Below are 21,357 nucleotides of genomic sequence, written 5' to 3' on the forward strand. Positions count from 1 at the left end.
CGAAAAGCTACAGGGCAGATCCCAGGAATCGTCCTGTCAATCGTGCGGAACGCCTCGATGACTCTCAAAGATATTCTCGCCAAATACGAAATTCCGACGCGCGACTTGGAGATGGTACGCAGAAGTTTCGTTGGTTCATCAGCCGTATCATTGAGTCGAATTCAGGCCTAATCTGCTAAATGTGAAGCCGCTCGGATAAAGATAGACAGTCGACGAGGTCGCCAAATAATCTTCGGTTTAATTAAGCCCATTCATTACGAAACATGCGCGCAGATACCGGTATCTCGACACGTTCGTGACTTTATCGTCAAGATTTGACCGACGTATCGCGTGGTCCGGATTTCTCGTGGAAAGTGTTCATGAGTGAAAAAGAGAAGAGACGCTCGAACAAAATATGTTGCTTACAACATTTCAAGAAGAAGTGTTATTACACACTGAGCCAGAACTCTAAATTAACATCCAGATATTAACATAGAAAGCGCATTTAATTTCGGGTTAAACCTGTTGAATCTGCATACTTAATCTGCGAAATGCAATCTTTCGACGTTAAGATACAAAGATGATCGTCTGGTTGAAAGACACCGGCGGAAAAAACTCGAGGGGGGGGGAGGGGGGAGGAGAAAAAAAGGAGTCTCTACTGAACGATCCCGTTCCGATTCCGATCCGCATCGCAGCTTCGATTCGCCATTTCTTATGTCTCCCTCTTTTCTCCGGGGGCCGCAAATCGTCCGATACCGATTGTGCAATTCTCAGCGGCGCGTAATCGACGGGAATTGGAAAAGATGGCGAGCGACGAGGATTGGAAAAGGCGACTTTCTCCCGGGACAAGTCAATTTTAAAGACACCTCGTGACGCGTCACTCCAACACTCAACACACGATTCCACACTTGGACAATTACTTTCTTACGTCAAGTGGAAACCGTCCGCGTCAGTCTGAAACGCGATGCGATAATTAATAAAATTCACTCTCGTATATCAATGCATTTCACTTAGTGCTCCTTCCTAAAAAATTATTGCAAGAATGGCAATTGAATTTTTTCTAGAAATAAGAGAGAGAGAGAGAGAGAGAGAGAAAATCGCGATTCAAATTTCACGACGTTTGTCTGAACGACAGAATGAAACCGGTTGATCCAATTTCAACACTGTCGCTATTTATCAAGGATAGAGTCAATCGTTCGCGTTTGAAACAATATCCGCGTGCCACCGAGCGGGGCATTCGCGTGCCATCGAATGGAACACACATATGGCTTGATCGATTATCTGTTCTTTATTTTATTCATATATCACTCTCTCAGGTCGATCGGCCTGGCTCCGTTCCACTCGCTCGCCGCTCATCGCTCGTCGCTGGTCGCTCCGATTCCCGATCCGCGTCTAGCGCGGTCTAGAACGGTCTAGTGCTTCGCGAACGCGCGCGGTGTTACTTTGCACAACGTATTTAGGACGGTGGAATGGGGTCAGCGTAAATCTTGGCGATACCGAACGTCGACAAGCGGGCGCGCGGGCTACGAACGACTCTCCGCAGCAATTCACCCGGCGCGCGATTCGTTATGTCGTACTTTCCCCTACGTTAGATTTCTCGGCCCACCACCACCATCGCCACATGGTTCTCGTGTTCGCCGCCGCGCGAGGTATAATGCGGTTAACGCGAAATATGCAAGGAGAACGTACGCCGCCGAGAGATAATGCGAGATTAGAATTTTACGAGTCGTTCCGCGCGGCAAAAGGCCACTTTCCACTCGCATTTTCGTTCGCAGGCGAGTCGAGAGCCGTTTGCCATAAATCCTGCCGCACGCCATGCCGACCATGGGGAATATACGCGAGGGCCATATACACACGTGGTAGATAGTAATGTTCCTACTACTATTTGCGATTTCTCTTCGCGCTTCGATAATTGAAGAAGGTCTGAAAAATTTGGCGAAGACATCAAAAGAGAGGATACGTTAAGAGGATCGTTAGAAAGATGGTACCAATTGTGGCAGATGGTAGATTTACTACACGTGTCACGATCCGTGTCATTAAACTTTAATATGATTTAACAATGAAAGCAAAGAAACTGAATTTTTTATACGACTCTGTTCAATGACGTTAACAAAAAATATTATAGTTGCACTTCCGAGCCCTTTTCATTGTATAATTTCCTACTCAAGAGTTTATATAGCCCAGATAATTTTAAAATTATTCTATATACTTTTTTTTTATTAAAATTCGTAATTAAATAAAAGCTTTTAGAAAAAAATTATTGTATACAATCTTTTTAAAAAAGTTAACTTCATATTTTATTATTGCATTTTATTATCACATTTTATTAAAATGTTTCTTGCAAAATTTTAATTTTATTTTTGCAGTGCCGAATTAATGTTCGTGTTGATTAAAGCAGGTTGAATATTCGTATATCTTTAATCTGTGAATGCTAACAGAAATAAATCAAAGAGATTAGTGATCTGGAGACTTGTTCGTGAAAATTACGATATAAAATTAAATTAGCATCCTTCCTTCCATCCATGATTTGCAGTGGTTAACATTTGCAACACTATGAGAAAAGCTACGGTTCTCGACCACCTTGCACTTTATTGCAACCAACGTGCAACGTTCTGGTTATCGATAATTATATGATGCAGATATTAACCTAACGGCGATGAAAATCTCGCAGGATCTACTTTGAAACACGATCGAAATCTGTGTTACAGCGAATGTATCAATTAACTATTCCGAAAGTTTGCAATAAACTAAGGAAAGATATTCTTAATACAGATATATAATTATACACATACATACGCTACGCTTTACGTTAATTTTTTCAAAATGCAAGAAAGTCCAATTATGAACCAAATATAATTGAATATCTTTCTCAAGATTAAAATGTTGCACTAATTCCAAGTACGAATAAGCATTGTGTCAGGAATAAACCATCTCGCATTATAAGAAAAAATTCAGAGACGAACAAAATCAGGCATTTCGTCTCTCCTAGAATAATCTGCCAAAAAAAAAAGATCTTTGTCGAGATAGTCCATTCCAAGTGGCAATGACAGCGGTACCTGCTTGGCCAAGGTTGTGCCAAGACTGGGGAGAAAGATAGAGATAGAAAGATAAAATAAAAGACACACACGGAGAGAGAGAAAGGGGAGTCATGGGTAAAATCTATCTCTCGGCGGAGAGTAGTCCTGGAACGATGCCAAAGAAGAGAACGGGCAGACCTTAGTCATCCCACAGGAGTTTCGCCTCGCGACGGACTGAAGTAGGAAGAAGCGTGCTGGAAGCGGCAGAGACTAGGCTGCCGTCGGCTAATAAAAGACAAGCGTAACGTAATTCCACCCGCGCTCCAATAATAGTGCCGTCGTTTAACGCGGTGCTTCCGTCGTCGGCGTTCCCGTGCCGGCAACCAGGACTATTCTCATCGTCGAACGCGCACGATTATTCGGGAATCCGGCGAACTGCGAGCCTCTCGCCCACGCGAGAAAATGGAAAAATGGAGAATTTCAAGAGAATTAATAGTAGAACGAAACCTCGAGATGAGACGTTTAACAATAGTACCACTTGCGACTGAATCAAGTTTATCTATTTCTTGTAAAACGTCAATTTTGATCAGATTGATATATATATTAAGTCTTTTCTTTTTCTAAAAATAATCAGCACTTTTCGGTCGGTGAAACCTTTTAGAGAAATTGCTTCGCTCTATAAAGTTTTGAAAACCGCAAAATGATCGGAAACGCCATGAAATTCTATAACTGGCGCACACGCGTGTGGGCGCTCGTGCATATTCCGAGTGCGAGCTACTTCCAATCATTATCATCGACAACCGGCAATTCGTAGTCAAACAAGGTGTAGACCACCTGTTCATATTTAGGCTCTGGCGCTAATAAACGCGCAGGTTTTAGTGCTCGAGGGACTCGTAGAGAGACTCCGGTCTCTCGCTCTTTTCTCGAGGTAGGTCGACCACTTAGGAGGCACCGTCGGTGTGAACACAGGTGTTTAGCGTTCGCCTCCCTGCACCGCGGCGCGAAGAGGCGATATGGGAAAAGTGGGAAGGGATTCGAGGGAAGACTTATCGGGTTCACGAAATGAATAACGTAAAACCCGACGGCACGGCTGAGATACGAGGGGCGTAGGAAATGGTCGCGGCCGCGCGATAGCGCGAAATAATTGTTTTTCTGCATGAAACGTGAAAGTCAGAGCGTGCGAGATGATAAAATACGTCTAATAAGGTGTATACCGCGCCGGCAACGTGCATTATCGCGGTGTACGGCGATCGAATCGATCCGCCGCTTAGCAATAAACTCGTTATCCCATTACGGTTAAGGGTAAAGGTAAATGTAATAAAGATAGAGTACACAATATTATATAAGAGGGGACGATGTAAGAGTACGGAGTGTGTGTCAGCGATAAAATTTCGTGGATAGCAAATAAGCGAATCGTCATTTAATTTGACGCTTATTCATTCCGGAGTAAGATACGGAAACTATGCGACCGTTTTTATTTTGAAAATAACGTAAGCCTAATTTCGATAATTTTATTTCAATTGTTACATGTTCATTAACGCCTGTATCGCATTCATGATATTTAAAAAGACGTTTATATTATAAAATAAATTATGCGCCGGCTTGTGAAGAAACGAACATCGTGGAAATTTAAAAATACTTTTTAGAATCGTGAAGTAAGATTTGGATTTTCTTATCTTGTGTGTCTGCCCGAAAAAAGATGTTTACATGATCAGAAACATAGTTTGAAAGAAACGAAGACGGATCAAAAACAACGTCGAATGAATTAATCGAACAAATAATTTGTCATGTCTGACCGCAAGATTTTAAATGGAATATAAATGGACGTACAAATAATTTTTTTGTTATATTATTTACCAGATCTACTTAATAAACGAATTTACTCGACTTTATAAATCGCGCTGAATTGTACGTGAACAGCGATTACCGGCACATAAAGCGACTGGCAGAAAAACACGAACATCATGTATTTTATCGTGAATATCTCTTCGAAGCGAAATAATATTCCTCATTGATAATATTCCATAGGAATGTATTTTATAGTATGGAGATTATATTTCTTTATAAAATAGCATTCTCTCATACTTTCACATAATTTTTCGCCTCGGTTGAATATATCAATCTTATACGAAAATTATTGAAATATTTTCACGATAAATAGGAAAAATTTACGATCGATTACAATCGATAAAATATCTTTTAAACTTCAAATTCCACAGCATGAATATTCAAATAATATATCGTGAGATTTAAAATAAATAAATTCTTCAAAATATTGAAGGCTATCACTTTAATTGAATTCCTTCTTCACACAAAATACTTTGTAGCGAGACACCAAACGTGTGCCATTTGCGTGACGTAATTACATAATTGATAGATTAGCGATACAAGTATAACTAGATTTGTCGCGGTGAATTTAAATGGACCAGAAATAGAACGCGTGTCGATCAACTGGAATTATTGGAATTATTTCACTGGAGATACTTGAAAGTCCGACTTTGTGGGTCAACCACGGAGTGCACGGCTGTCACGCGTGCTTACTCACGTTAAACGGCTACCGAAAACTTTAGTATCGTTTAATAATGAGCTGACGCAACGTTGTAATGAGCAAGTATATATATGGAATCTTAGATTTACGATGGAAGCCCGCACACTGGCGTAAAAGGCTTACCTTTAAATACCTTGCGTGTTTAAAGTCAATAATTTAATACTTAATCAAGTATTAAAAGCTATGTAGAATACGTAGATTAAGTCTCAAATATTTAAGAATTATATACAACAATATCTCAATTTTTTAACGATTTTTTTCATAGTGTTTCTTGTTATATGAACGCAGATTGAATATTTGATTGTATTGTTACCATATACGTCAAATTATCCGGATTCTTTACAAGAAATTGGCCAACGTACATTTATACTGGACATGCTGCACCACATTTCATCATCTTTTAATTGCAATCGTAACGTAACAGGATCGAAGTTCCTTAATGTTAAAATGGGCCATGGGAAAGTCAACTTTCTGTCGACAAAACTGAGGAGATCAATTGACAGATATTTTCATGGTTAAAAATTGACAAAATCGACTTTTCAACAGTTTGTACAAATATGTGATAACCAAAAATTAAAATGCAAATAAACATATAGTTATGATAAATCGCCGCAAATCAAGAAAATAAATGTTTTAATGTAGCATTGGATACAATTCCGCTCAATTTCTTTATGGGATTCTTTTCAAATTAGATTGAATTTATAAAATTTATGTAAAATAGATAATAAGTCATAATGCACAATGGGCGTCAAATAATATAAAAATAATAATACATGTGTCAATATAAATCGTGTTACAAAATATTATAATACAATGGGTGCATGAGGTAACAAAGAAACGAGATACGAAGGATACAATAATCGCAATTTCCCAAGTTCCAATTCCGTAGAAAGTAAAATTCGTGACAATAAAGTATAAAGTTCAAGCAATTTTGCTTTTTCTTTTCGAAATTTACGATATTACGAGCCGTCCAGAAATTTATTGCGAGATGCGATCGCGCACTTCGTTACGCTCGATACTCGCTATCGATGCGTACGGATTTCGTTGAGAAATCGATACGAAGTTATCGATCCAGCCGTATTTCTTAAATTAAAACAACTTGAGAACGTCACTTTTTTTCCTGTCGGATTCTAGTTTCTTTTTTCGGCCGCTCGAGTTTGGTCGACGAGTCGTTCCCCGCAGTTGATCTTTCGATCACGAATCGTAATTATCGCATACTCGGATCGTTATGGAATTTATCAGTGAGAACACGCCCTACCAGAACGTTACGTAACGGTGCAGCACCGGGAGGCCCCCACGGTGTGTTTCTTGCGGAACAGGCGCTTTAAGTAGTCTATTCGTTGTGCGTCATTCGTATACGCACGTGTCGCTCGTTGTACCACCCACCTTTCTCAATGTTACATTTTCTTGGTACCTTGCTGCGATCGCACCGATAACTTACATTGACACTAACTTATGTAGCAATTTTTCATGAAATTGCGACAAATGCCGCGCACAATTCTCGCCGCATGCCGTACTAAATAGTTTGTGCACTTCTCTCACTTTACCACCACCTGAATTTTTGACCCGAGCGCAATATCCAAAAGTTAGGATGATAACGTAACTTCGGTTAACATTCAATATTGCTGATAATAAGATAACGCGAACAAAGTATTATTGTAATGTTAAAATGAATGAAATTCACATGGCAGCATTATTGCAGCTACCATTGTCGATGAAATATAGATATATCGGTGTATTGCAAAATACAAATTATTCTCAATAATCTCGCGATTTCATAATATTACGCATTATTATTATGTATATGATTCTAGATTTCTCGTCTATTCAATGGAAAGTGCAGGTTGCACAAGGAAAGAAGGGTAAAACAATTTTCTCGAAAGCAGTCTTCTCCTCCGTCTTAAAAGCAATCTTCGTGCAAGATTTGGTATATATTTCTAAATCGATTTATCGAAGTAAAAAGGAGCCGCGTGTCAATAACCTAAATCGAATTGATGTCTTTCCGAGTATTTCTATTTTTTTTTTTTTTTTTTTATTAAAACAATTTTTTTATGTGAAAATATACTTTCTATTCACCAGGGAAAGATGTGGAATTGATTTTCTGAAGACCCACTTTATTTTTTTTTATTTTTCTATCAAATGATGGCGACGCAGTTCGAGCCATTATGTAAGCCATTATGACCAACGAAGAATGCCGTTTGACTCGAATACCGCGAGCGTATTTGCGGGTGTTTAACTAACTTGCCGTAACGACGTACGTAACGACGCATTATGACATGTGATTATTAACGATAGACCGAAGTCTCGAAGAAGGAAAAAGCTGTTGGGGTGGTTGGACCGTGAGGAGCAGTCAAGGGATTAGAGCGACGGCAATACTTGGCAAAAATTCAAATAGTGATTGCAAGTCTCAGCGGAGCGGGTCTACGTATACACATAGAATATTTCGTCCTCGCTTTCCTCGAATGGTTCGGATCTTCTATTCTTCCTTCACAGCAAGTTCAGTTCTCTTTTTTTTGTTTACCACAACGGCTCCGTAGCCGTGGCTTTGAGTGCATCGCCGATAGAACGGTGAAATATTTGATGGCGATTTGTATTGCGAAAAAGCGCGAAAGGAATGCTAAGGAAACTTATGCATTTGGATGCATTTGGGTATTGCTTATAAGAATAGCGAAGAATTCGGAGGTATCCAAAAAGAGAAACTTGCATAAAATTTTCTAAGAAAAGTTTAACAAAAGTTTTGCAGTGACGTGAGCGATGTAGAGAGAAGATAGGAATGGAAAAGAAAGATATTTTATTTTCATATAAGTTGCTTAAATATTTCTTGTGTTATTTAAAGATTTTACGTAAATAATTTTGTTTTAAAGATATTAAAAGAGAGTCAAATAAAGAATCTAAGTGCACTAAAAAAAAAATGTTTTGCTTATAATAAAACTAATTAATATACACAAATATCTTCTTATTTACATATATTTCGCAAAAACAACTAAATTTTATTTTGATATGAAACAAAATATTTCAATGCTGTTAAAAAGTGTCTCAACGGCAATAAATTTTTTGCTGAAAACGCTAAATTCTTTTTCCCGATATATTATAAGTTCAATGTACTTCAAGAAGACAATTCAATTAAATTAGTAAAGTATTTCAAATACCTAATAATTTATATAGTTGGAATTAAATTGTACGTATGTTTATCCAAAAATTACTTACGCTCGATGTAATATTAATTTATTATCAGTTATCTTTTTATTGGAGTTGTATATTTTAATGATGCGTGAAGGATACTCGAGCCACCTGTGGCACGAAATTTCTTTCAGCCGACGAGTTTAAGGCGAAGTATATACTCTTTTTTTTCCGCGAAGAAGACCTAAACTATACCTGTTTAATTACTTCGGAACTTCGTGGCGTCCCGAAGATCCCCGGCGGCTGGCGTGGCGGCGGTATCTTCTCCTGGACGAAGCAAAAGTATGATCGAAATTTGTTTCGCGCGCGCCGACCAGAGATCGAGGGAGAATGAAAAGGAGAAAGAGAAAGAGGGAGAGATAGACTGGCGGGGAACGACGGGGAGATGGAAAAGGAGCGTGAAAGGATCACTGGGCGTGTCCAGACAGATCGAGTCGAAAACCCGCTGCTTTATTAAAGCAGCGGGGTCAATGGTGGTATACACCAGCCACGATAAAGACACGACATTCCCTTTACTACTCGCCTTTAAAATCACTATCGCGCGACGAAGAACTATGTTCATTAAAATGGCGAGTGGATGAACTTTCAGAATATTTTCGCCAAGTACACTATAATTTAGCGTTCATCTCTCTTCATCTCACCGAGAAATACAGTAAATATTCATGAAGCTTTCTCGCAATTAAATTCTAATATCAGAAAGCGGATTCGAGCATTGGATAAGAATATTTAAAAAATACAGCAATTATTTTCAAAAAAAAAATTTGAAAAATAAATATATTGAAAATAAAAGGAACAATGTGATATTTACCGTTGAAAATTAGAAAACATTTTACAATAACTGGCAATAATATGGCAGTCTCAAATACTCTACGCTGCAACTCTTACTGTAAGTTAAGAATGCGAAACTACGCAATGCGTCCGTGTGCATGTGAGATAATGTCGTGATGTCATTGTACAAGAACACACCAATTCGAGAGAGGAGGATAACCGCGAAGGAGACGATCTCGCGAAACAAAAGGCAGATTCAAATAAATTTCAGATACTAAAGGGGCGAAGGCGTTGCTTTATCAGCGCACACGGAGTCTATATGGAGAGTCGCGCACCGCGTTTGCCACTAATCAAATACCGCGATCTACATAATTTGTTTAGGAGCGGCCATAAATCATTGCTCGCGCGAGTAGTTTATCTCGAGTGCTGATTCAGTGAAATTAGTATTACTGCGAACCGGTCGCGCGCACGCTCTTTCTTTCTCCCCGTTACTTCGTGCACGCGTGGCGCAGAAAAGAAATTTTGCATCCCGCCGCCACCGCCGCGGAATAACTCAGAAAGGCGAATTGCAAAATTGCTCGCGTATGGCTGAAGGCCATCCCCGAGATATTTTCTTAAACGCCAATTATTGAAACGAGATACCTCTCGTGCAACATTTGCGTTACGTCAAGTGTAAAAGTATCCGGTGATTTTTAGAAATGCTATAATGTTATAACGAAACTCATCGTCACTGAAAGCCAACAAGAGGCTTTGTATCGTTATTCAATCACATTCGTTCTCGCACTGATCCTTTTGCAAAGAAATTCAGCAATTAGAAATGAAATAAGACTATTCGGAGCAGCTTGACGTACGAGGCCTTAAATTTGATAAGAAGTTGATGCACGGATAAGAAGTTGACGCTCGGATCCCCGTTACAAGGCATAATTACTCGAGAGAGACAGATGTATCTTATAGAGCCGCTCTTCTTTTTTCGCCGTGTCTTTATCTTCTTTCAAAATAAATCGGCTTAACGTCTTAATAAAGGACGTTATTACCGCATGCAAGGCCGCAACAAAATATTATCCAATTAATCTTCTTTCTACAAATACCGTTCACTTGCTTCTGCAATTATTTTGTACAATTATACAATACGACAAGGCATTTATAATGGAAATCTGCGCTGCGAGACACTAAATTATGTCATCAAGCTTATGAAAAGTCTTTGGCGGCGGTTTTCGTGGCCTGGTGCGCGGATCAGAGAGACCATACGCCTGCTAAATTAAGCCTGATTTACAGCCTTTACTTTGTGAAAATTCTCTCTTCCTATCCGTAGTCGGTTTGTAACCGCAACTTCGCCCGACTATCCTGTGATTTATAAGGTAGGCCGTCTGTGTCCTCGAAAGTGCGTAACATTGAAACGCTTTCTACGATGTTACAAACAGAAGGGTACTGTTATCGATACTTTGGGGAAAGCGAATTTAAGGGAAGAACTCGGGAGCACATCGATCTAACCGAATGCCAGGTATAGCGTTAGAAATGTTAATTAATCTTTCCTGTCTGCACCCCTTAGTGGGCAATCAATTAATAAAAAAATAAAAAAAGCAAGATTTTTTTCTTTAAAATTGCAATTAAAAATATTAATTTAGAAACGTGTAATTTATTTACAATCTTTTATTTGTTTCAAACTTATATTGATTTTCAGTAGTCTTTTCTGCTCGTTTGAACATTTCCGTTCAATGATTGCCAAACAATAATTTAACAATTTTTCTTGTCTGCTGCAAATGGAAATCTCACCTCTGACTCTTTATAATTTCAACATCATTAACGTTTTGACATTTACGATAAGAGGAAAGATTGCAAGCGTGAAAAAAATACGTGACCGTAAGAAAACAGCCGTCTAAGAATAGGAGACTCGAATACCCTGGTCACACGCGAAATTCCTGTCACGCGATACGTCAATAGCCAAGCTCGTAATTTTTACGCTCGGCAAAACGAGCAATCGTACTTCAAGTCGTACTCCACGTGGTTCACGTGTATGTTTTCGCGCACATAACGCGCAACATGACGGCGAAGACAATATCGTCGACGTGTCGCAGAAGTCGGAGAAAGGAACGAAAACAGTGCGACTCGGTGTTCCTAACGTCGTGCTAACGGGAAAGGCCACGCGTTTTATCGACATCAGGTATTGTGTGCCAAGCACGGGGAGTACGATGATACGCGTATGCGTGTCATCTTAACCCGACACAGTTTAAATCATCATCGAGCGTACGAACGAGCGCGAACGAGAATCTCTCGAAACTTTATCTCGAGAATCCTCGAGAATCCTCGAGAGGTATATCGAGTGCATTGTGTCAAGATTAGAAGCCTTGAAACGTAATGGAAACATTTACCGATTCGAAGGCACCTGTTGAAACGCGCCGACGTTGCTAACACGAAAAGCCTTCGGGAAGAAAAATAGAATGTCATTGAAGGTTTATTCTGCATGAAAATCATATTACTTAATAAGAAAATCCAACCATCGCGCGATGCGCATTGATCGTGTAAAGAAGTGACAGCCGGAAGGCCTTAATCGAATACTTGTATACTCACGCGTCGTGTAAATACAATTTGAAGCGTCTATATTGAGCAAAGAGCGATTGGATGAAGAAAGGAAGGTACGACAGCTGGCGATGCGTGGTCCTTGCCCGACCTAGCCCAACCCGATCCGAAATATTCTATAGGGTTCGACGTCTTTTCACGTGCGAGACGAAAGTACGCGGGATAGCCATCGCGGAAGAAAACGGTGCGCTCCCGAGGCGCAGCTGCTGCTGGTGGCCATATTGTGAAAGCGTAACAGTTGTCCAAAAGACGTGCCTGCTCCGCTCCGCTCTGCTTTGCTCTGCTCTGCTCTGCCCTACCCTGCCCTAATTGGCCATTGTCGATCGTCTTGCACGGCAAAGTTGCATTCACGTAGAGGAGACTCGACGATTGTGAACGACCTGCGGGAGCTGGACACGCGAATCTTACGGAAGCTAAAGTCAGGTCAGAAGAGGACCGCAGGAAAATGCATCGCCTCGACATTCATTGATGATGTTAGTCGCGGCATGGTACGCAATAAATCATAATTAATCACAAACGGCGGATACGCGAAGTAGTTTCAATTATCGTGACATGTTATACAGAAGAAGAATTTCTCGCTTGATTAATGAGAATTGAAGAGACACGTAGATTCAGTGGGGTCTTCAAGATTCCAGACCTGCGTTGTATGGCTGTATGATCGCAAATCGCCGTAATTATGAACGTAGCCTTATGTACGTCCACGATTCTGCGAAAAACTTCGGCAAAGTAACAGGTGGACCTACGGCGAATTCCGACAAGAACCGGGACTCTCTTTTTTTCACGCATCGAATTCACGTACGTTTCGAATGCGAAACGCGATCGTATATAAATTCTGCGTGCTGAACTACATTTATAATTACAGTTATATAGATATGCCGTTCATGTGCAAATTAAGTTTAATAAATTGTTAAACATGTGAATTAAGTTGTAACTTTTTTGTAATAATTTCAAGATAGCGCGCTTTTTAATTCAAATTTCAAATAAATGAAGAAACTGCAATTATGAGCTAAAAATACGAAAATGGAAAAATTTAATTCTAAATTAAGTTCTAAACAGTTTGAGAAAGATGTAACTTTAACGTATAAATTTTAAACTCAAATTTGAAAAACATGAAAATTTTTAATAATTAAATTTCAAATCTGTGAAATCTATAAAAAAAACTTGAAATTAAATTCCAAATAAATTTGAATTCTCATTTCAAATTATATTTTAAATAAAATAAAATAAATTTGATTTCAGTATCTCTTTAAGCGTTATTTCTCTTTTTCTTTGTCGTATAGCTAATCTTATTAAATAGGCAGTCTTAATAAAAAGTTCGCTACTTGTATATCCTGGATATTTTCTATCTTCGGCACACGCATCGATTCTTATTCGTATTATATTGCGTATTGCGATGAGCGTATCGTAGAGATTTCATCACAAATGACTCTACACTGACCTACGATTACAGTTAAGACACGTTTACATTTTACCGATGCGTACTATCAGCCGATTGCTTGAGCAAGATAATGTCCTAAGCTCTCTGCGATGGATGAAACGTTGAAGTCGAGACAATTTGATACATTATCCGCTTCATTTCTACGATTGACGTTATCTGATGACGGCATACATAAACGGGACTAAATAAAACGTTCAAGAGAAAGAGAGGAAAGGAAGGCAGAGAGAAAGAAACAGAGTTAAATGAAAAAAATTATTTTATCAAAGTAGGTTGACTGATTATCAATTAATCAGAATCTATCAAAGCAGCACATTGATAAGTAAAAGAGTATAAATTTGTAAAATAATTTAGATAAAATTTTAATTTTTTATGATTCAACATTCATAATTTTTCTCATTGAGAAAATTATTGGATATTTTTGCTTATTTTTTAAATTATTTAAATTGAATCTATCTACAAAAACTCAATTTAAATCTATTTTCCAGATACGCTAGGACATTTTTTTAAATTTCAAAGCTCGATCTTTACACGAGAAAAGTTATAGAAGGCAAATATAAAAACGGTTTAAATACAAAATTCTTAAACGTTATCAATGTAAGCTCGGGAATGATAAGATTTATGTTGCCTGTAACATTATTGCATATATCAGCCATCTAATTAATTATTCAATTACAAGAACAATAGCGTGTGGCATTAGTCGGTTCACAGACTCTGCTTATATATATCAAGGCCGTTTTTTCCAATCCGGTCTACTTCAAGCCAATTCGATACGGGAATATCGCTAAAAGTAATACAGAATTTTATTTAACGTCCTCTGAACATTTTATTTGGATAATGTCGAATTACAAGCGCCCCATTAAGTCTTGAATAGAAAGCGCTTACTAATTAGTAGGGGAAAACTCAAATATTAGCCATTCATTGAAGCAATCATAAACACAAGGTCGATTCAGCTGTTAACTCTTCGTTATCTCTTATTTTTTGAATTTTTATCAATTCATTATCAAGCAGAATTACATAATATCACGGATTGTAGCACTTGAGCGTATCTGCTAAAATATTACTGTTCATTATATTCAATGAAAAGAAAATTCAATAGTATTGAGAATTTATTACATTTGCAGCTAAAATTTAACGGAATCGAGTTTGCGTAAAGCAGTCAATGATTAATTAATTAATAATTAACTTTTGTAAATAGATTTCGTAATATTTACTAAAGCTTTTTCTTATTTTTGAAAAATTTTTCTTTCGATAAGATAATCCTTTTCTTGCGATAATTATTGATTCAACTTATATTACCGTAATATTAAGCAAAAAAAAAAATGTGTAGTTGATGCAAACTATATCTTAATTCAATCAAAAGTAGGTTAGAATTTTATCAGTCGTGGCAAGAAAAGGATTTTATAACTTCGAAATGTTTTTGAGACTTCATCGTTGCCTTGAGACTTATTTGCACGACCAGCGAGTGGAAAATGCTAATGAATTCAACGAATTAAATTAACACTCATTACATGCCAGGGATACCGACCACTTGATTAATGTGGTCCGTTTCTTTTTATATTAAACATAATGCGACAAGTGACATTACGAATGCCGGATATCAAATAAGACTGGTGAAATTGGTACATTTCAATAAAAAATTAATCGTAAATACCTGTTATCGTGCAAATAACGAATGAAATTGCATTTGTACTACGCATTACGACAAATAATGTTTAACGTTTAAAAGTTTAAAATATGCAAACTTGTAACCAATTTTATTTTAGATATTTTTATCGATATCCGGTTTTAAATATTTATTAGTTTTAAAGGTGGAATGCCACTCTTTTAAAAGAATGATAAGTCTTTGAGAGTCATTTGTAGAACGCAGCCATGCAAAATGTATAGATTTTTGTGTTAGGTGTCGCGCATATAATTATTATTTATTGTACATTATTATTATCTAATGTAATTAAAAATGTCACGCTCGCGACAGTATTATACTGTGTGCGACAGTAATTGACAGTATATATGCAAGCAATTTATTTGGAATTTATTCGTCTGAGCAGAGCAATCAACATTCTGCATCAATAATCGTAAATTTGCATTCTTACCTTATGACTTTCCGCCTGTTGTTGGGATGCAATTTGCGCGCCATCTCCGGATCGACCTCCATCAGTCTTTGGTGTAGCTCCTCGTTGCTGCCGTCGAATCTCACGTCGAATTTCAACTTCTTCGGCGCCGTCTCGTGATCGTCATCGTCACCGTCATTTAGTCGATCAACTTGTACATTATATCGATCGTCCGATCTGTTCTCGATCGACGCGCTCGGATTGGTCGCGCTTGAATCGACTTGCACCGGCGGTTCCTTCGGATCAGTTATAAGGATCTGCCATAGCAGTGATTCTATGTAATAGTTCGTACCACCGACGACGACCGGCAGTTTCCTCCTGGCTAGCAGGTTGTCTATCTATATCGAATAGGAAAAGGAACAGTCGGACTAGAGCGTCTATAGTAGAGGAGAACAGGACCGAGCGATTCGCGCGGGAGACCATGGCTAATGATCGTATCAAGGTCTTCGCGAGGATCAGGGGCGTTCCGATTGGCTTCGTCCCAGATCTTTATTTTACGATTTCGCGAGCCGAGCTGTGAACCCGTTGCGCGATGGTTTCATCGCACGCGAAAGATCCAGTCGATGTAATTATAAACCTCAACACACAACATTAAGCCTTTCGCGCCGACCAGAAAGAGAAACGGAAGAAAAAAGATATCACTTTCGACATCTGTGATTCATTAAGCTTCTTTGTACGTTTTTCATTTACACGCCCTTAAGAGGATCACTCGCCCACCTGAGGATTTTATCAACTCGCAATAACTTCAATTTACGGATTCTTTTAATTTTGCACAGGCATATTATTAGCCTGTTATAAATCAATCTCTGCTTGATTAGATCAGACGATCCAGGACGTGATGCAAAAACAAATTTGTTACAAGTTACATTATTCATGCATGTAACCTGTAACACGGTAGTCATTATTATCGCATATTATGAAATTTTCCGCTAGTTTGTAAAAAGATGTAACCCGCGCGCGAGCACGGGTTGAGAGAGTATAATAATTATCTTTATTGCCGAGTAATTATAACTGTCGCGTTATACGTCAACCATTTCCGTTAGCGCGGAAAAAGAGAACGAGACGTGACGATTACGATCGGTAGGGCCATGTCCCTGAAGTCGATTACGGAGAAGTTGGTCAGCGGATCCACGATGTCCAGCATGTGATGCGGCGCCGCCTTTCTTTCCGCCGGGGTCACCTTCGCGGTAACGATGTCCAGGCCTTTGTAAACCTGCAGGCCGAAAGAGAATCGCCGTAATTAAAAGTGAAATAACGAGGGGCCGGCGCAGCGGGACAGTCGCGAAAGAAATAAGTAACGACTGATAAATAATGAATGAATAGAAATAATGCGATAGCGAATAATTCCGTTAATTGCATTGCTTGTGTGGTTTGGCGGCCAAAGATAAACGCGATAAATAACTCGGATGTGATTACGTCCAGCAAAATTGTCGATTTAAAATCGTGTTCAATTTGAATATTATGACATTTCAAAAGCGAAATCGAGTTAGCTTGAGTCGTCTGTCTAATAAATTTTTGCCTGTAATGAGAAAAAAAGTGTATGCAAAAATTAAATGCATAATTTTTTATCAGCGCAACGATCTCACCAAATTTTATGAACACTCCTTACTTTGAAATTAAGAAAAATGAGTTGATTAAATATAGTTGTTTTTACTCTCTAAATCTCGTAAAGTAAAACATCACTTGAAAAGAGATTTTTCGAATAATTTTTCACTCTACGAGCTTTAACGAGTAACCACATGTTTCTATTAAAATAATAAATTTTGATACACGTACATGGAAATTAAAAATAATAAAATATTATTAAAGTCAAGGAATTGTGAATGTAAATTTGATTGATAACATTTAACAGTGTATAATCACGTAATTGTTCTCTTCTAGCACGTATTATTAAATCGCGTTTAAAATCTTTCAATGTTTGTAACGAATATAATTGAATGCAATTTTTTAATAAAGTTACAAGAAAAATAGAGATTTTTTTACACAAAGCATGTGACTTTTCGTTGAAACAGTATAAGTGCACAGTTAAATGCCTAGTTATGAAGATGATAAAATTAATTATCACTAATCAAATAAATAATCCAAATTCAAAAATCGCTGTCGGTATTTCTTCTTCATTCGAACGTTTTTAAATTTGCATTTATAAACACATTTATAAATGTATGTAAGTAACGTCCAATAAAAACCAAATAAATTTACAATTGTAAGTCTGAGATCATCAGGAGTGATCATTTGGAAGAATGATCCCTCTGGAAAGTATCATTCCTAACAATAATGTGAGAAAAATATAAAGCGTAAAAAAAACCAGATCTTTAATGAGAGCTACTCATAATAATTGTAAATACGATTCGATGTCGCAGGGAAACGTGAAGGCAGAAATACAGTAGATCCTCGTATAATGCGTACTCGGATAACGCGGTTTTCTATAACGTTTGTGGCAACCCTCGTATTACGCGGTAAATTACCCCCGTATTACGCGGCGCATTTTTAAATCGTGGTTTTGTGCAATTCTGTATCCGTAGCTGTCAAATATCACTGCGGTAACGGCAGCTATGTTGGATTTTTGTTGTAAAATATTTCTGTAATATACAAGATTTTTTTTTAATAATTAAATTTCAAATTTGTGAAATCTTATTAGTCACGTTAACACTAAAGTATTGTTTATTGTAAATTTAATAAAATTTTTAAACTTTTGTTTTAAAATAAGATAAAAATAATTTCTTGTTATAATAATTAAATCTTTTTTTATTTTTTCTATAATGAGGTTCCTTAAATTTTGTATAAATTTTGACAATGAATCTTGTATAATTTAAAATCCGTTTTTTACTGCGTTACATCGCGTCCTATGGTTTTTCTACGTCAATGATCTTGAATTAATATTATATTTTAAGCAAATTCTCAAAATAATACACGCTTCATTAAAAAAAACTTTTTGTCTGAACCTACAATATGAATTCTACAACAAATTTATTATATTAAACGAAACTTCCTTCTAGAATGCATTAAATTTATATCGCGTCACGCCGTTGAAACACACTTGAACCGTGCAACCAACAAAGATTGAGGCGAGTGTCTAACCTTCGTTCCACTTCGTTCGCCAGCATGAATGAGCTTCGATCAGAAACCTCGTACATCGTTTCTACAGCGATAAAACGTCGAAGAGAAGTATAACGAAGTATCGACGAAGTTCTCGGGGACAGTGACCGGCTATCGCGATTGCACAGCTACTGAAACTCATTAGTCTCCTTGAAAGTGTCGAACGCAAAAAGCAGAAGATTTTAGAGATTTCCGAGGTACTAGTAAAATCGATTACCAATTAACGATGACTAGAGCATATAGCGCATTTATTTAAAAAAGAAAACATAAAGAGTTACTACCTAACAGTATTAATAAAAATGTCTTGGGCGTTAACAGACAAAGATAAAACTCAGAAGGCGTTGCCAGGGCCTTTGCCAATGCAATTGACAAACAATTAGTGAATTCTCTCTCGCCAACATTCCTACATTTTCGCGAAGATGTCGATCCGTGCTTTGGCATTGGATATCCACCTTCCTTACTTCAAGAAAAACCTAGTATACGTATGAAGTACGTGTCTGGAGACTCAATAGTGCCTTCAATCACTTTTCTACTTCGTTAATCGCGCGGTTACCAAACGAAGTTCCACCGGTACTTCGTGATTCGCTTACATAATGGCGAACGGACGGAGGTAAAGCGAGAGAACAGTTGTAGAATTCGTGTAGTACTCGAAGTAGAAACGAAGTCAGACACGTGCTGTAACAGGTTCTACCTCGCAACCAAGACTTCGTTAGGCCCCTTAAATGACTTAATGCGCCAAACGGCGTTTTTTTCCGTTCATTCAAATTATTGATTGGCTCAATTACATCGGCTCTTAACATTTAGAAATCCGTACAATTATCGGGGCCGATTCTATCGCTCGTGCTGCGATCCGAGAAAGATAACTGTATACGCGTATCAACATTATCTTGTCAATGACGCAAGCTGTTTGAAATTTAAAGCCACAAGTGGCAATCGTATCAAGGCATTTAAATCGCTCCGGAGGCCAACGACTATCATTATCGCGCGTGTAGGAAAATTTGCGACTTTTATAGTTAAATTAACGCGTTGGTTGCCGCGTAAGTACCTATCGATCAACTTGATAAAATGCCAGCTAAATTTTTTTACAATCGCGAAACCGAAAAGCATCAAATCGACATCGAATGGAAATGAGATCTGTTAAGAATAGCAACCCGCGTGTCTGGCAATCATCCGCTAGATGCGCGATGCGCCGGATGGAACAGGTTTCCAAGGTTCTAGTTTAGAGATATCTTGAATGGCCACGTTCTCAACCTTCATTAGTTGTCATTCATCAGGCACTTGTCGGACGAATTGTTTTATGTCTAATAAATGAGGAAGCCTAGTGCGATGTGCCGATAAACAAACAATTGGGGCAAAGATTTTCGATTAATGAACTACGTACATAAATAATTTATTTATTAATAGAAATTAAATTTAATAAAAATTAAAATAACTGCACGCAGTTACGTTTTGATTTGTACTCAATATTTATAAGAAAAAACAAAAAGGTTAAATCGTGATATAAATAAAATAAAAACATGATATACAGCCAGAAAAAGTCCTAATTAACTGTAATGAGGTTTTCAAAATTTCTTCTTTCTTCTCCTCTTTTGAATAAAAATTCCCGATTAATTTAATAACATTAACTCTAGATAATTTTTGACCTATCAAAAATTATTTCAAAATCACTCGTCCACACTCGAAAAATATCGTTCACTGATCGATTCATTTATTGCGTAAGCAAGAACATGTAGCAGACGAAAATGCTAATCGCTTACTCCACACTTTGTCGCATCATAATTCACGTACCTTTTCAAAAGTGATCTCAAACAAATCTGTTCGCGCGATCTGCACACTAATTAGCGCTGTCCGCCGTTTTTGGTCGAACTTATTACTTTCATTTTAACACATCTGGAAACGTACATAATTCTACCACACGCACTCTGTCGAGAGAACTTGAGAGATGAGCGAGAGAAATAAAGTGACAGATCTTGAATAATACATGGACAAGATATTAGCACAGTTTCAATGGCAGAAACCAGAAGATGAACTGCTTTCCATTATCAAAATTAGCAATCTTCGACGATAAAATCTCTTCCACATTCCGCACTCGTTTTGAATTTCGAAACAATGTATTAATCCGTATTTTAGTAACATAAAAATGTTGGGGATTTGATGACATTACATTGAATAAATTAGAATCTCTTCTAAAAAAATATTTTTCCTATAACATTTTTTTATTTTTCAATGATTTTGAAGCTACGCAGACGAAAAATAAAGTTAGGCGAAACGGATGATTTCCGATAAAAAAATCTCGACATTTCGAATACTAAAGTTTGGAAGGATTATAATCGTACAAGTTTAATCTTCGATTTATTACGTAATTAAAAATATCGCCACGACAGCTGGAAGGACTAACCGATAGTAAAATAGACTTAAGTGGAGTAGGTGTCGAGATTTAAAAGAAGCGAGACACCGTTTGTCTTTCCCGTCTTGTTCGTCACCTCGTAACCAGTTCATCAGCAAGCAAGTGGCATTCCACGACGTTGGCGTTGGCGGAAGTCGCGGCCGCTCTAGACGGATCTAATTCGAGACGTCAGAAATAGACAAGAGAAGGAGCCTGAAGCGGAACCTGAAGAGAGGGCGGTGTGCGAACGTTTCCTAGGC

General features: G+C 37.9%; 1 protein-coding gene across 3 annotated transcripts in view; it reads right to left on the reverse strand.

Annotated features, from left to right (window-relative positions):
* Positions 1 to 21,357, reverse strand: part of LOC105196642 (tRNA dimethylallyltransferase) — a 72,201-nt gene that overhangs the window by 37,322 nt on the left and 13,522 nt on the right. For all 3 annotated transcript variants that reach the window (XM_011162674.3, XM_039450329.1, XM_026135026.2), the window contains exons 2-3: positions 16,691 to 16,828; positions 15,598 to 15,953 (exon numbers count right to left, since the gene is read on the reverse strand). In XM_011162674.3, coding sequence (XP_011160976.2) covers positions 15,598 to 15,953; positions 16,691 to 16,828 — 494 coding nt within the window. The remainder of the gene's footprint in view (positions 1 to 15,597; positions 15,954 to 16,690; positions 16,829 to 21,357) is intronic.

This window comes from Solenopsis invicta, chromosome 6 (assembly GCF_016802725.1).
Source record: "Solenopsis invicta isolate M01_SB chromosome 6, UNIL_Sinv_3.0, whole genome shotgun sequence".
NCBI lineage: Eukaryota > Metazoa > Arthropoda > Insecta > Hymenoptera > Formicidae > Solenopsis > Solenopsis invicta.